General features: G+C 36.2%; 2 protein-coding genes across 2 annotated transcripts in view; both read right to left on the bottom strand.

Annotated features, from left to right (window-relative positions):
* Positions 1 to 699: 699 nt before the first annotated feature.
* On the bottom strand, positions 700 to 5,433 carry pam16 (presequence translocase associated motor 16). The gene is made up of 5 exons (XM_039686394.2): positions 5,298 to 5,433; positions 4,455 to 4,539; positions 2,816 to 2,952; positions 2,670 to 2,735; positions 700 to 859 (listed from the first exon to the last, which is right to left on the bottom strand). The coding sequence occupies exons 1-5, from the start codon at positions 5,298 to 5,300 to the stop codon at positions 770 to 772; spliced, it is 381 nt and encodes a 126-aa protein (XP_039542328.1). The 5' UTR covers positions 5,301 to 5,433; the 3' UTR covers positions 700 to 769.
* Positions 5,434 to 6,441: 1,008 nt separating this feature from the next.
* coro7 (coronin 7) overlaps positions 6,442 to 16,867 on the bottom strand; it is a 177,068-nt gene continuing 166,642 nt past the window's right edge. The window contains exons 10-28 of the mRNA XM_039686393.2: positions 16,324 to 16,378; positions 16,182 to 16,239; positions 15,947 to 16,092; positions 14,473 to 14,568; positions 14,250 to 14,351; positions 14,029 to 14,176; positions 13,536 to 13,711; positions 13,353 to 13,461; positions 12,253 to 12,339; positions 12,022 to 12,164; positions 10,132 to 10,236; positions 9,955 to 10,040; positions 9,716 to 9,857; positions 9,532 to 9,621; positions 9,293 to 9,409; positions 8,917 to 9,052; positions 8,708 to 8,799; positions 7,592 to 7,678; positions 6,442 to 7,513 (exon numbers count right to left, since the gene is read on the bottom strand). Coding sequence (XP_039542327.2) covers positions 7,505 to 7,513; positions 7,592 to 7,678; positions 8,708 to 8,799; positions 8,917 to 9,052; positions 9,293 to 9,409; positions 9,532 to 9,621; positions 9,716 to 9,857; positions 9,955 to 10,040; positions 10,132 to 10,236; positions 12,022 to 12,164; positions 12,253 to 12,339; positions 13,353 to 13,461; positions 13,536 to 13,711; positions 14,029 to 14,176; positions 14,250 to 14,351; positions 14,473 to 14,568; positions 15,947 to 16,092; positions 16,182 to 16,239; positions 16,324 to 16,378 — 1,984 coding nt within the window. The 3' untranslated portion in view covers positions 6,442 to 7,504. The remainder of the gene's footprint in view (positions 7,514 to 7,591; positions 7,679 to 8,707; positions 8,800 to 8,916; positions 9,053 to 9,292; positions 9,410 to 9,531; positions 9,622 to 9,715; positions 9,858 to 9,954; positions 10,041 to 10,131; positions 10,237 to 12,021; positions 12,165 to 12,252; positions 12,340 to 13,352; positions 13,462 to 13,535; positions 13,712 to 14,028; positions 14,177 to 14,249; positions 14,352 to 14,472; positions 14,569 to 15,946; positions 16,093 to 16,181; positions 16,240 to 16,323; positions 16,379 to 16,867) is intronic.

The following is a 16,867-nucleotide window of genomic DNA, read 5'->3' as shown; positions in this document are numbered from 1 at the left end:
GGTTCATTTAAAGCCCTTTGAAGCTGCACTGAAACGGTCATTTCATTGAAACTGTTGGAGTCCATTGAAGTCCATTATATGGAGAAAAATCCTTAAATGTTAAACAAAAACCTGGATATCTTGGATGACATGGGGTGAGTAAATTATCAGAATTTTTTTTTTTTTTTTTAAAGTGAACTAATCCTTTTAATTGATCAAAAGTGACAGTAAAGACATCACAAACGCTGTTCTTTTGGACTTTCTAAACATCAAAGAATCATGAAAAAAGTATAGCTGTTTTCATTGATAATAATCAGAAATTTCTTAAACATCAAATCATCGAGTGATTTCAGAAGAATCATGTGACACTGAAGACTGGAGTAATGATGCAGAAAATTCAGTTTTGATCACCGGGATAAATTAAAATAAATTGCAATAAAAAAAATAAATAGTAATATCTCTAAATATATTACGGTTTTACTGTATTTTTGATCAAATAAATGCAGCCTTGGTGAGTAGAAGAACATAACATTGCACAGCCCCCAAACTTTTGAACAGTAAGTGTACATATTTTAATACGTTGAAAAGTCCAACAAATCCCTGATCCAACATTGTAGAACTCAAGAACATTCCAGATGTATTTCCTTCATTCCATCACGCAATGTCCAGAAAATACTCATCCACTCTGACGGATGGATAAAGAAATGATTGACATTTGGATGTAGAAAAAGAAGAGGCTTTATTGGGGGTTCTGGGTGATAATTACAGTGGGAGGACGTGAGGATGGAGATCATGTCTGCTGCTGCTGCTCTGGAGGTTTCTTCTGGTCCTGCTTTTGAATGCTGAGCTCTTCATCCAGACGCTCTTTCGCTCGCACCACCTTCACGAGTCCAAACACAAATACATCATTATTTCTTAGATGTCGCTGGATTTACTGCTAATTACAATCGTGTTTTTATTAAACTGTTGATTCGGTAAGCACAGACTTTACCTTCTCTACAGGTTAAGAATCTTCTAAGAGTTTACACAACAATGATGTACTAAAAACTAGGGATGCACAGATATGAACATTTTGGCCGATATGATAATTCTTTAAATTTGAAAGCCGAAAATCGATATATTGGCCCAGGCTGATAAATCAAATCTTTGAGAGCCTGATTACAAAAACAAAAGTCTCACAATTAAAAGCCATGTCCCAAACACACAATTATAATGTTATCATTTTATGTAACCTATATTTTCCTTTTTTTGAAGTGATTTCAATCATATTTCAAGCATTTTAAAAGCATCATGGTGACCAGTGCGCATCTGAAGTGTTTCAGCTGAAGGAAATAATCCATTATTCATCGGCTGTAATATATTGGCCAAATTTTCTTTACAGGCCGATAACGATAACATTAAACATGAACATATATTGGCCTTCTTCAAAGCGAATAAGGACTAAAAAATGCTTACAAGTATTATTCATGCCAGGCCAGTAGATGGCAATGTCACTTTATAAAGAAACACTACACACCAGACTGAACACGTATCTTGTTGTGTAAACGAAACGGGCAGAATATATGATATTAACGACCCCTTAGATTTTGTAAGAATTCAGTTGTCTTCATTTAATTATTTTCTAAAAGATGTGAAATAGATGAGAATTCAACTTAAATAAATACAATGAATTAAATCTAAACGACTCTTCTTTATATTTTAAGTGTTTGGCTTCAAAATGTCTCTTGACCTCATTTAAAGCGATTGTTCACTTTGAAATACATTTTTGGTCTTTGTTTCCGCAGTATTTTCAATTTTGATATTTTTAGGTCAAACCGTTCTTGTCTTATAATGCAGGTCTATGGTCACCACCTCAAAGAGCATGCACAGAGAAGTCCAAATTAAACATGATTTAATGACTCGTAAATGTAAGTACACATTGATGGCCTAAGACACGAAACGAGCGGTTTGTGTGAGAAAACGAACAGCTTTTATATTGTTTTTACCTCTTGTAACCACAGCCACGTCCAAGTGATCTGAGGGCATTGGCGCTTCGGTCTGCGAAAGCGCTGGAAAGCCCTGGAAGTGATCTCTCGCTTTGCCGAAAAAATTCTGTTGATATATCGAAATCGTCTTCCATTGTGATTTCCTGCATATCTAAATATGTTTAGATCTTCACAGTGAAAGGTAACACTTCCGAAATCTCTGTGTAAACTATGAGTGACGTACACGAGCGAGAGAACACTTTTGGCGCTTTCTGGCGCCAGTGCCCTCAGATCACTTTGACGTGGCTGTGGTATCAAGAGGTAAAAACGATATAAATACTGTTGGTTTTCTCACACAAACCGCTCGTTTCGTGTCTTAGGCCATCAATGTGTACTTACATTTACGAGTCATTAAATCATGTTTAATTTGGACTTCTCTGTGCATGCTTTGAGGTGGTGACCATAGACCTCCATTATATGACTGACAAACATGAACGGTTTGACCTAAAAATATCAAAATTGAAAATACTGTGGAAACACCTACATCTTGGATACCCTTGAGGTAAGATAAAACATACCAACAATTAATTTTAAAGTGAACTATCCCTTAATTTGCATAATTTGCACTACCCTGCGATGTTAGGGTTCTTTATGTCAACAGAAACCTACAAACACGTCTCTGGAACTACAAAAATGATCAGTTTGATTGACAGAGTCGTTGCTTACCTTTGACTGAAGATAGAAAGAACCGCCAACAGATTTGTCATTGACTTTAAATAAATGCTCATAATTCTGAAGAGAAAATGAAAGCACATCAAATTAAACCAAATTTGTCACAGAATACTGTAATAGTAAGTGTGTAATGCTCTTACCTTCTGGATCTCCTCTGGGGATAATGTGGTGATGTTGAGGATCTGCTGGGCTTCTTGTAAAGTCATTCCTGTGAAACTAGACACGGCCGCAGACTGTCTTCCCGCTTGACCCCGCGCCTCCGCTGCCGCCTGACTGGCTGCATTCACATTCACACAACATCCTAATGTTATTTTTCACAAGTTATTCCTTACATTGCTGATTATTAAGTAAGGGATAATGTACATCCAGCCGGTTGTTATCTGAGAATAAACCCCCGACAGGGTGATGACGGCGTAGCGATCGCAACCGGCTGGATGTATCCCTCTTATTACACGGCTAATTGCCACATAAGTAAATACTTAGACACACGAAATATTGATCGGAGTTGAAATATTGTATTCGGTCTATAAACGCAAAAGCTTCAGCGGAGAGAGCCGTTGCAGCGCGGCAAGTTCAAACTAGACGGTCGGACATTTAAGAGATACGGTATACGTCACTCACACCACTTATTACATGGCATTTCACCACATAAATAATTATGGGAATAAGAGATATTGATTTCAGATTAAACAGTTTTAAAATCGGACCTGTTTGTATTTTATAATCCAACTGTGTACAAAAAAATAGTCACGAAACGTTTGTATGAAACAAGAGAGAGCGAGTCCAAGATACTGGATGGCATTATTAAATAACTACACAAAAAATTTATTTGACTGAGTTTTAATATTTTATAAGGTCACTAAAAGCATAACTTCCATGAAGAAAAAACGTTCCTAGCAAGCGTTTATCGCTGCTGACTTCTGTGACGCGGATGAGCCTGTGTTATCTGTTCTCAGCGGGCGCAATTGACCAATCAGAATCAAGTATTCCACAGAGCCGTGTAATAAGTCATGTTAGGAAACTTTAGTAATGCTGTCATATCCTCTTAAAAGCCCCAAAATTATAGAATTAGATGAATTAAGATAGATTTAAATGTACAATTATTTAAATTTAGTTTATTTTTTGGGGACATTAAAGGGATATTTTACCTAAAAATGTAAATTCTGCCATCATTTACTCACCCTCATGTCATTCCAGACCTTCTTCAGAACACAAATGAAAATCTTTTTAATGAAATCTGACAGTTTTCTGATCCTCCACTGACAGCTACGCAACTACCACTTTCAAGCCACAGAAAGGTAATTAAAGACATCATTAAAGTAATCCATGTGACTCCAGTGGTTTAACATCAATATTATGAGGCGACGCGAGTGTTTTGCAGCAAAAAACAAACAAACAAAACAAAACAATAATTTACCACTTTACTTACAATATATTAATCTCCAACATGCGTTCATGTAACAACGTCTGCTCTCGAGTCAACACAACACGCATATGTCGTGGTGCTCTCGTGAACTATTATGTTTTTTGCCAAACAAATGTCTTAATCTGCGTTTGGATTGGAATGACTTGAGGGTGCGAATTAATGACAGAAACTTCATTTTCTTTAAATAAAATTAGATAAATAAATAAGATGTTAGCAACAAGAGCATAAATGGAGAGAAATTAATGAACAATAAATCTTAACAATATTAACCTGCTACTAATTATTAATATGATACTAAAATGACTTAAAATATGAAAATAAATGAACATAATACATAATTAATTTGCATCGACCTGCAAATTCTTGACGTAAAGCTCTTGCAAAAGCTCGTCCGACCACCTGAGCGCCCATCACAATGATCTGAGCCAGATATTTGGCCTGTGTGAACACAAAAACATTAAGACAGGGACCTAAAAGATTGCATACAAAGCATGACTGACACATTTATATTTCACAATAAAACGTTTTTTTTTTTTATAAAATAGTGTAATCATAAATAATGTTGGTAACACTTTACAATAAGGTTCGTTAGTTAACATTAGTTAACTACATTAGTTAATATGAACTAATAATGAATAGCACATATACAGCATTTGTTAATCTTTGTTAATGTTATTTTCAACATTTACTAATACTTGATTAAAATCTTGTTAACATTAGTTAATGCACCGTGAACTAACATGAACAAACAATGAACAGCTGTATTTTCATGAACTAACATTAACAAAGATGAACAAATGCAGTAACAAATGTATTGCTCATGGTTAGTGCATGTTAGTAAATACATTAACTAATGTTAACTAATGAACCTTATTGTAAAGTGTTACCATAATGTTTAATAATGAATGAAATAAACTATATACGTCTTTTAAGCCAACATATTTCATCATTGCTTTACAAAATACCCAGCCTCTTTATATCTCTTATGCAGTCCTAAATATTCATTAATCGCTTATATAACCATATTCTGTTCATAATATAATGTGACAATACTCGTATTATGCAAATGAAATACAAGGTCGTTGCATAAGACTATATCTGATAGCCAATGACCCATTCGACATACATCCTTGCGATTAAATATAGAGCAACCGACATTAAACGACCATAATCTGTATATGAATATATGAACATACCATGATGGATATACTGTTAATGTTAAACACTTCAGTTGAGGACGAACGTTTTCACGTGTATGGTAACTCCATCAATGTTTATAAAACCGGCGAAGAAAAGCCGCAAACACACACGACACACACGAAACACACTGACTCCTGCTGGCTGGAGTACAGTTGTACAGCAACACGGACACCATCAAATATAATAATTTTATTTTTAAGAAAGAGTTAATATGTATCTAAACTCATCGAGGAACTCTTAAAACGCTACTCCATGTAAGACTCTGTTATGGTGTAAAATATTTTGCTAATTTAGTATTCTTTGTGGTGTTGTACCCTCATTAATGTTCATTACAGTTTGGTCATGTTTTTGTTAGTTACATAATAAAATAAAATAATCATTTTAGTTTACAAAATGACTGAAAAACGATCTATATTTAGATTCTTTAAATAACTAATAATGGGCTCTATGCACGGCGGTATTTCCGGTGAAGCATTAGGGAGTCCAATGCAATACCGAGAATTTATATTGAATTTTATACTCCATGGTTATACTAAAGAAACGTTAGTCACAAAAACAGATAAAACAGACACCCCTCGTTGTGTTTATGCTTCTTTTTAAAATTATATTAAATAAATATAACTATATATAAAATTACATCTAAACGTACGTTTCATTTCAAAGACTGGAGGACAGTAAATTTTGAAGACTCTGCCATAATCCCGTTTTCCTAGGTTTTCCTCCGCTTTAATCTCCACAACCGGAAATGGACGAGCATCCTTTACGCCAAATGCGGAATTTATGCGTGCATAATAGCCCATTGAATCCCTTGGAATGCTATGATGTATCAATTTAATATAGGCTAATATAATGTAATGTAATATACCATGACAATTGTTCAGTTTATTTTAATTTGCAATGGGTTTTCTCAGAAATTTTTTTATGGTTTTGTTCTACAATACAAGTTACACTCTTCAAACACACCTCAAATGTAAATTTTTTTGGGGGAAAAACAACAATAAAAAAAGTAACATATTCTATATTATTAGATGAAAAAAACCCCAGTGATAACAATTAATCATAATTATATTATTATATAATTATACTAATTAATAATATGATTGTGGTGATTATCATTATTGAATACAGCACTCAATTCCATATCTCTCAGCTCTCGGTTTTATTTTGAGGAAACAATCCAACAAGATTCAATTCCAAAAGACAAGTGTAAAACATTATTGCCAATAAAGGGTTAAAATGAACGCGAATACAAGCGTCATGAAAAAAGCATCCCAAAAACATCAGTTTGGTAACAAAATTAGCACACATTTTAAAAAGACACTTAGCAGACCGTGAACATATCGTTAATGTGCGAGTACATGGTCACATGTCAAGCACAGGACATCACATGGTACAAGTGCCTTAACATGCACGATCCTGACATATGTAAACATGTTCGGTTAAAAACGAGTTGTATTGCCTTGAGATAGACCTGATTAAGTGAAAAACCCCACAGGAAGTAGATGTGTGTTAATACTGTTCGTGAGGCTGAGCAGAAGGAAATACACCCTTTTCCAGTTTAAAAAAGGAGTGTTTTCAACAGACTCCAGATCATTCAATTAGAGGTACATAGAAAGTTTTGCTCCACACATAATCAAAAAACCATCATATCATATCACAAAGAACATGAAAAGTCTCTTGCACCTAAAGGAGGCGATGCTTAACCCCACAAATCACCACAATATTATTGAACATTTAACCACATTTCAAAAGTGCACATGTCACCAATGAAAACATCCAGAGGTTTTGTGTTACAGGCGTGTGTTTATCATGCAGTCGTCATACAGTTAATACGCAGTACAAAACTCATGCCCATCATTAAAAATTACACAGAAAAAAAACCCTGTCGTGTTTTAAATGCACGTCATGCGTCTGAGATGAACATCTGAGCTGTGCATATGAATGTGTTTATGTGCGAAAAATCATATTTAACCATTAATAACAGATATTAATACTCCAGTTAAACTAAGAGATGACGGGTCGATTATCTGGAAGGTATAGGAGTGTGTGTGAGTGTTCAGCAGGCCGTCGGAGGTGAAGCTGAAGGAGCGTTTAGGAGGTTCAAAGTTATATTGGCACCCTGGAATGGCAAGATTCAGATTGAGCAGGACCGTTCCGTGTCTGCTTTGGCACCCTGACTGGACCACGAGGCAAGGCTTGTGTGTTAGTCGTCCTGAAACACACATGCAGACAGGATTTAGAACATTGAATCAGCTGGTGTGTGTGTGTGTGTGGTCGGTTCTTCACTCACCCACTCTTCTTCATCCACTCCCTCGAATAACTCCTGTGGCAGAGGGTCTTCCCTGTTTCCCAGCTTAGCCACCATGGCACTGAGCAACTGAAAGAAATACACAAACACAAGAGATTAATAGACAGATACAGACAGAAAAAACTATAGATAAACAACAGACAGATGGACGGACGGACAGACAGACAGACATATCTATCTATCTATATATATATATATATATATATTATAGATACACAGGCAGACAGACAGACAGATAGACAGATAGATAGATAGATAGATAGATAGATAGATAGATAGATAGATAGATAGATAGATACATAGATAGATGGATAGATAGATAGATAGATAGATAGATAGATAGATAGATAGATAGATAGATAGATAGATAGATAGATAGATAGATAGATAGATAGATAGATAGATAGATAAATAGATAGATAGATAGATAGATAGATAGATAGATAGATAGATAGATAGATAGATAGATAGATAGATAGATAGATAGATAGACAGACATGATAGAGACAGTCAGATAGATGATAGATAGACAGACAGACAGACAGACAGACAGATAGATACATAGATAGATTGGTAGATAGATAGATAGATAGATAGATAGATAGATAGATAGATAGATAGATAGATAGATAGATAGATAGATAGATAGATAGATAGATAGATAGACAGATAGATAGATAGACAGACAGACATGATAGAGACAGACAGACAGACAGATAGACATGATAGAGACAGACAGACAGACAGATAGATAGATAGATGGATAGATAGATAGATAGATAGATAGATAGATAGATAGATAGATAGATAGATAGATAGATAGACAGACAGACAGACAGACAGACAGATAGATAGACATGATAGAGACAGATAGATAGATGGATAGATAGGTAGACAGACAAACAGACAGACAGACAGATAGGTAGATAGACAGACAGAAAGACAGATAGACAGACAGATGTTAGACAGACAGATAGACATGATAGAGACAGATAGATAGATAGATAGATAGATAGATAGATAGATAGATAGATAGATAGATAGATAGACAGACAGACAGACAGATAGATAGATAGATAGATAGATAGATAGAGACACCTCTTCTTTCTTCTGTTCATCAGTTTTCTCCTCCAGATAGACAGAGGAGGGCAGGTACTTCCTCACAGGAGCCTCTTTCGGAGCTTCACTCACTGAAACCAGGACATAATGAAGGGTATTTTAAAGACTGTGGTGTAGTATTCGGCTTTTTATATCAGTTTTGGAAAGGCATTATTCTTTAATTTGTGTTTGTTGATGTTGAGCTGTACCGGGCATCATGTCTTTAGGCCTCAGGCTGATTTTGCGCTGCTGTCCGTTGGATCCAGAGAGCCAGGCATCAGCACTCAGAGATGACTCCCACCACACTGCGGTCTCAGGGAAAACATCGTCCTGGAAAAACTCTTTCTGTGGACCCAGATCCGTCATTTAGCACGAGAAACACTGCGATATAAAGCTGAGAAAAAGCTCAGATATGCCCAAGCTAAAGTTTATATAGACATAATAGCAATTAAAATAATGATTTTTAGTTTTCAGACTATTTAATAAATATGAAAATATATGTCTACTCTATAATCTTAGTCTATGTATTCTCCAAATGCCCACTAGAGGTCAGTGTTGTGTTGTGTGGGTGTGAGGGTCTCTTACTCTGACACGGGGCACTCTGAAGGCCACGGGTTCGATGGTGGTCTTGCCCAGCCGTACGGCTCGAGCCACTTCCACATCACAAACATCACATTCAGTTTTCGGCAGGAAACACAACCCCTGTCCCGATACGGTAAAACATTTGTAACGATACTAAAAACATCAACGGTACTACAGCAATAATATCACTAATAACCAGATGGCAAGAGGAATATTACAACAACAATACTACAACAACATACCTTGTGTGGTTCAGAGGAATTAAAACTACTACATTCCATGAAGTATGGCGCTTCGGGGACAATCTCGTATATATAAACACGCGTGTCGCCCTGGAAGACCAAACGATCAACAAACACATTGTTGGACTAATCTGGTTGTCACTGTAAGTTAGTGGACATTTTTAATGGACAAACACTTGCGCACCTTCCCAGTGAGGATGAGGACGCTGGTGTCTGGATCATAGAACGGGATGAGGGTCGAGGGAGACACGTCCGCAGGTGCAGAAGCCACAGCCCCGGATGCCAAGGACTCAGCGGAGAACAGGTACAGCTGTCTTTCACTGCGACTGTGAAGGGAACAAGCCATTCAAACTCTTTAGAGCCAGACAGACACTGACAGTACCAGTTCTATTGTATTATGACTAAATGTGTGTTAGACTGCACCTGTCGAATCCTGAAACCATCAGGTACTTGCCGTCACAGACCCATACTACACGGGCCCCTCTATGGCCCTCAGGTCCCGGGCCCTCCTGCAGGGATGAAGATGGGAAAACTTGGTCACAAACAAACGATTTCTTTTGCTTTTGAAGATTGATAACATTTAGTTGATGCTAAACTAACCTGGATGGGCGCTGTGGACTTGCGTGGGTCATATAAACGCACTTTTCCATCCTTGCACACAGTGGCCAGCAGTTTCCCATCTGGACTCCAAGCCATGCCAAATATCTGAGAAAAAACATAGCGAGTTACCTTGATGGCTACAAAATCATCCTCAAATAGACATTAGATAGATAGATAGATAGATAGATAGATAGATAGATAGATAGATAGATAGATAGATAGATAGATAGATAGATAGATAGATAGATAGATAGATAGATAGACAGACAGACAGACAGACATATGTTAGACAGACAGATAGACATGATAGTGAATGTGTGTGAATGTGTGACCTCAGTGTGTCTCCCTAATGTCCACCACAGTGACCCTCAGTAATGTGTGTATGTGTGTATATATGTATGTTAAAACACTGTGGTATCAAACGTTCATAGAATTTATAATCTGTTACACTGTTATTTTTTGCAATTAATTTAATTTGTACATTTCAATTTAAGTTGTTATAATACTTTGTTTTTATTGATGTCTTCACTATGCTATGTGTTACAAGCTTTGGCAATATTGTAATATGTACAGTCATGCCAATAAAGCAATTTGAATTGAATTGAATTGAATTGAATTGAATTGATAGAGACAGACAGATAGATAGAAAGATAGACAGATAGATAGATAGATAGATACAGTAGATAGATAGATAGATAGATAGATAGATAGATAGATAGATAGATAGAATTCATGCAATCATGCACAAACTGAATTTGACTCTTTGACTTTAAGCACATTTTGGGACTATCTCAGAGGAAAGCTAGGTGAGATTTTGATACAGCAAGAGAGAAGACATTGACATGCTTTTCATTTATTTTGAAAAAAAAAGGAGAATGTGTATCACTATCTCTACAAGAACTTGAGCATTTTTATCACACAAATCTTATTTACACAAAGAAATTAACTTGCATTTATCAACTGACAACTTTTGTAGCTCTTACAAAAATTCTATCTTTTAAAAGAAAAAAGAGGAACTACACTGTCTTTTATGAATAACAAGTTAATATACATGAATACCTCATTGCCTATAATTAGGCTATAGCAATAGCAAAGGCCATAAACATAAAGTGAAACATAAGTTCAACCTCAACACAAAAAACAGTATAAACAATGCTTCTATTCCCAAAAAGTGAGGGTACCTTTTTTCACTTAAAATTAAAGTGCAGGATTTCGAAACATATGACTGGAGCTCTCATCTAAACATAAAGTGCCACTGTAACGTTATATTAAAATATCATAACATGAAATCCAAAATGTTCCCACACACCAGACTTATACCATAGACTTATAGGACGCTCGCGCTTCCTCCAACTCCCTCATCTCTCCCACTTGCCATTTCTCCGCGTGCCATGACCTGCAGCGCTCCATACTCCACTTTTACTGGATTGTTTTAACCGGCATACAGAGCGATCGGTAATGACATCAAATACCGCGAAAGTGAGTGACGGAGCCGTCGTTCCCGCTCTAGTTTGATGTTATTCACCGGTCGCTCTGTGCAGCGCCGGTCCAAGTTGAACAAGCTTATGTCGTGCGAAAAGAAAACAAACGTGACATACGGGCACGAGGCTACATTGCGCATGCGTCGAACCGTGAGACGCACAGACGCTCCGAACCGAGACGAGCGAACCGAAAGGTTCGGGTGTTTTTTCATGTACCGTGCCACCCCTAATAGATAGATAGATAGATAGATAGACAGATGATAGATAGACATAAATATAGACAAACAGACAGAAAATAGACAGACTGAATATAGACAGACAGGCAGACAGAGAGACAGAAAGACAGGCAGAATATAGACAGATAAATATAGATAGATACACAGACAGAAATATAGACAGACAGACAGACCTGGTCCTGATGTCCAGTGAGTCGCTTGACTTCTTCTCCTGTCTCCAGTTTCCACAGTCGTACAGTGAGGTCGTATGAGGAGGAAGCCAGCAGGCCGGACGCGAGCGGGTGGAACTTGACGGAGTAGATCTTCTCAGTGTGTCCTGCCATTGGTCAAAGAGCATGTCAATTAAACACTACAGAATCACTGCTATTACAGTTCAGAGGTCACATGTCCCGCAAGTTTCTTACCCCGCAGAACACACTCCGGCTCAGTCAGGGTTTCCGTCAGGCCTCCTTTGGGAATCTGCCACACGCGGATCTTGGCATCATCACCAGCTTTGAGAGAGAGAGAGAGAGAGAGAGAGAGAGAGAGAGAGAGAGAGAGAGAGAGAGAGAGAGAGAGAGAGAGAGAGAGAGCAATGCTGACATTCAGATTTCAGTGTTCAGACTGAGTGTAATTTGGTTTCTTTTGATGAAATGCCAGGAGACACAGCTGTCCTTTAAACAATTAATTTGCAACAAACTAAATTTTCTTTTGACTTGGAGGCGAACTGATAAAAATTGAATTAATGATGAAATGATATATAAGTATTAGATGAAAAACTTTAAGCAAAACTACTGAAATTTGAAGTTTTGAAAGTTTAATTTGAAGCACTACAATTACTAACTGGAAATATAAATTATTAAAAAAAATCTGTTAAAATCTAAACAGTAACATTGCTAAAAAAAATAACTAAAATTAATGCATTTTTTAATATTTTAAGTTCAAAATATGAATAAAATAAATAATACTAAAATATCAATGATTCATATACTTCCTCCTGTAAAACACTTTGGATTTCAACATCTAAAGGAATACATGAAGATGTAAATAAAAGTACTAATAACAAGAAGTTGTACAATTAAGTAAAAACACAAATACACTAAAAATGCTTTCATTAAAACATAGTCACTGATATGTAAACTGAATAAATATAAAATATAAACGATATAATAACTTTTAATAAGAGACATAACCCCATTCTACTAAATTCATGTTTACATAATTCCCCATGTCCTGAAATCATTGTATGCTATTATAAAGTTTATATTACGTTTTTTTGCTCATACAGACAATCAAATAAACCAGAAAATAAATAAATATTAAATTTGAAAGAGCTATGTAATCTAATTGTAATCTAATAATATAAACGTACTACACAGTAATATGTTTTACTTCATATTTAATTTAATATCAAGTATTTAGGATTTTTTTATATTAGAAATACCAGTCCACCTCCTGCCGGTAACCTCATGTCTGCCAGTCTGTATTGACCAATCAGCATCCAGGATCAGCATGGAGAACTCACCCACAACCAGCCTGTGTGTGTCGAAGGGGTCCCAGCAGAAGTCCGCCACACTGACGGTGTTCTGGATGGTGGGCAGAGCGGTGTCGGGCAGTTTTCCAGGCTGGGACAGCTGCAGAAGACGACAGTAAGCTAATGTAAATCAATCTGAGATTTGGGGAACAAGCTCTGAATAGAGTACTGCACCTCGAACACAGCGATCTGCCCTCCTGCGATGGCGAGAGGCACCGCCACACGCTGCCCGTTGGCACAGAAGCCGTCACACTCCCCTGGTGTGGTCAGATGAAGCCCGCGCAGGTTGGTGATGTGCGTGTCCCGGTGCAAGACGGCCCCCTGGATGTGACGAAACTTCGAACTCGGGCCTGCAAATCACAAGCTATTTACTAATAGAGTTGGGCATTTACACAGCTAAAAGCATGACAATATTTAATACTACTGTTCACAAGTTTGGGGAGAAAGTTTGAAAGAAATGAATGCTTTTATTCAGCAGGAATGCATTCAATTGATCAGAAAATTTGAATGATTTCTGAATGATCATGTGACACTGAAGACTGGAGTAATGATGCTTTGATCACATTTTACAATATATTCACATAGAAAACAGTTTCTGTTTGTCCGGTTGGCGAAAGTTAATGTATAACGTAGAGTAACAGACTAACGGAGCCGGTCCAGGACTGACCGAGCATGTTCTGGATGGCGCGGGAGCTCTGACTGGGGCTCGGGCTCGGCATGAAGCCGGACGACAGGCCGCTGGTGGAGGACGGGGAGCGGGACGGGACGGCACTGCTGCTGGGGGTGCTGAGGGGACTGCTGGAGGTCGAGGTCTCCTGAGAAACACACAGAGAGACGTCACATCCATTCTGTGGAGCAAGCGTTTGCCCTGACGCTACTTCCACTAACCTCTTTGCTCTTGTCACGGCTCAGATCCTTCGCTGGCGTCTTCTGAGCCGAAGGAGCGCTGGGCTTTGGCCTCTTGCTCGGGTTAAGACTGACTCGCTCCACCTGTCACAGAGAAGTGATATTTACATCTTAAATAGTTAAAATAGCATTTTTTTTATTCTGTTCCCTTATCCGTAAGAAATCCAATGCCAACTAATCAATTCTCATTGGTTTTCGAACAGACCTGTTTGTTCTCTCCTTTCCACCACTCGTCTGCCGTCATGGACGCGGTGTGACCCACAGTGTCCGGATACAGGTCCGCATGGAAGTCCTGTCCTGCCTGAGACGCACAAAACACACAATGTCTAAAACATCAGATTTTGTCGAATTATTGTAAAAAATGATAATTATTATTGTTGTGCTATTATTTTTTAAACTATAAATTTAAACAAATTAATAAAAGAATATATTACTATTGCAATAAAACTATTGTACTGTAAAAACAAGTAATTAACATTTAAAATTAAATTATAAAAATTAAATACATTTCTGATTATTACAATAATACTATTGTACAGTAAAACAAGCAATACTAATACTACTAATATTTTTTTAAATGTAATTTAAAATGAAATGAAATTATAAACATTAAACAAATTAATAAATAAATATATTACTATTGCAATAATACTATTGCTTTATTTTACAATAAAAAATTAATTAAAATTAAATTACAAAAAGTAAATTAATAAAAAAAATGTTGCTTTTGTAATAATGCTATTGTACTGTAAAAACAAGAATATAATAATAATTATTATTATTTATTTTATAATGTTTTTAAATTTAAAAATTTTAAATTACTATTGCAATATTACAATTGTACTGTAAAAACGTTAGTATATTAGTATATAAATATATTATTATTGTTATTAGTTTATTTTATGATTAAAAATGTTTAACATTTTGTTTAAAATGTAATTAAACTAAAAATATATAAACTAATAAACATATATTACTATAGTACTGTAAAATAAAAAACACAAGTATATAATAATAATAATAATAATAGTTATTTTCATAATAGTTTATTTTATTAGTATTTAAATGATAAAATTGTCTTTGGCGAACAGGACAAGAGAACGGAGGAGGCCGGTGGCGTGATTGATGAGCAAAACAGTCTCGTATCGCTCACGGAGGAGCGACAACAGTGAAGGATGAGAGTGGACCAGGCCTGGACTATTTTATTTGATGTTTTGTTTTATTATGTGTGACGGGAGCCCCTCACGGACGACTGCCGCCACACATAAGCCACACACGGCCCTCGGCCTCGTCCTGCTCGCCACATTGTCATATTAAATTAATAAAGTTTTACTTCTGCTATTAAAGTGTTTTAAAAAATTAAATAATAATAATGTTATTTTAGAGTAAAATGAATGTTGTAACGTTAAAAAAAGGATTCAGTAAAATTACAAAACTAATATTTGTAGTTGTCTTCATTTATTTGCCTTCAAACATTAAACTTTAGAACTTTTATTTTGGCAGAACACCACAGGGAGACATTAAAAGCTTCTCTCACGCATTTAAAAATTATTTTCATCGAAAATTCAGATTTCCACAACTGTTGTCAGCTTACACGTCATAATTGGTCTAGGCCATTAGGAACGTTTGCCCTGTCGGTTGTGTGTATTTAGGGTCAACAACAGTGTGTTAGTCCTCACCTTGCGAGGCACCTGGTAACTGATGGGCACAATGAAGCTGTCCGTGAGCTGCATCAGCCGTAAAACCTCACAGCTGCCCACATCCACAGCCAGCTTTGGCACGAGAGCCACGCCACGGGTCGACGCGTCCGTCAAACAGTGACTCACTGAGAGCAACAAAGCAACACAGAGGGATCAGCTTCAGGAAACATGGAAAAAGAATGGAGGAGAATCAAGAAAAAAACATGTGTGTTACCTTGAGACAGGAAGGGTTCGCTGGTGTTCACCTCAAAACAGTCAATCACACTCTCACCCTGAGAAAACATGATTCATAATGATATTAATATTTAATATAAAAAATTAGTTATCAAAAAATATGTTAATAACTGGTTACGTACATTTCCAGCCACAATAAGTAGTCCAGAGTCTGGATCAAACAGTGGCATCAGAGTCCTGCGGATCAAATAAACACAGATATTTACTACAGTACCATATTTATCACAGTGCAAACATCTTATTATATATATATATATATATATATATATATATATATATATATATATATATATATATGAAGAGTTCAGATGCAAAAGCCTCTAAATGCCATTTGAAATTTTCATCTTTAATGATAATTTTTATCAAACTTGTATATTTAAGTTCAGTTATTTCACTTAAATGGCAATGATAATTACCTATTAGTTATTATTTAAGTGAAATTACTGAACTTAAATATACAAGTTTGATAAAAATTATCATTAAAGATGAAAATTTCAAATGGCATTTAGAGGCTTTTGCATCTGAACTCTTCATATATATAGACCAGCATTCAAAAGTTTGAGGTCAGTTGGAATTGTTTCAAATTAAATGAATACCTTTTATTTGGCATTGATGCATTAAATTGGTCAATTGTGACAATAAAGTCATTTATAATGTCACAACAAA

Source organism: Pimephales promelas, chromosome 3 (assembly GCF_988280905.1).
Source record: "Pimephales promelas chromosome 3, fPimPro1.hap1.1, whole genome shotgun sequence".
Taxonomy (NCBI): Eukaryota; Metazoa; Chordata; class Actinopteri; order Cypriniformes; family Leuciscidae; genus Pimephales; species Pimephales promelas.
This window is presented reverse-complemented; position numbering and strand designations above follow the sequence as displayed.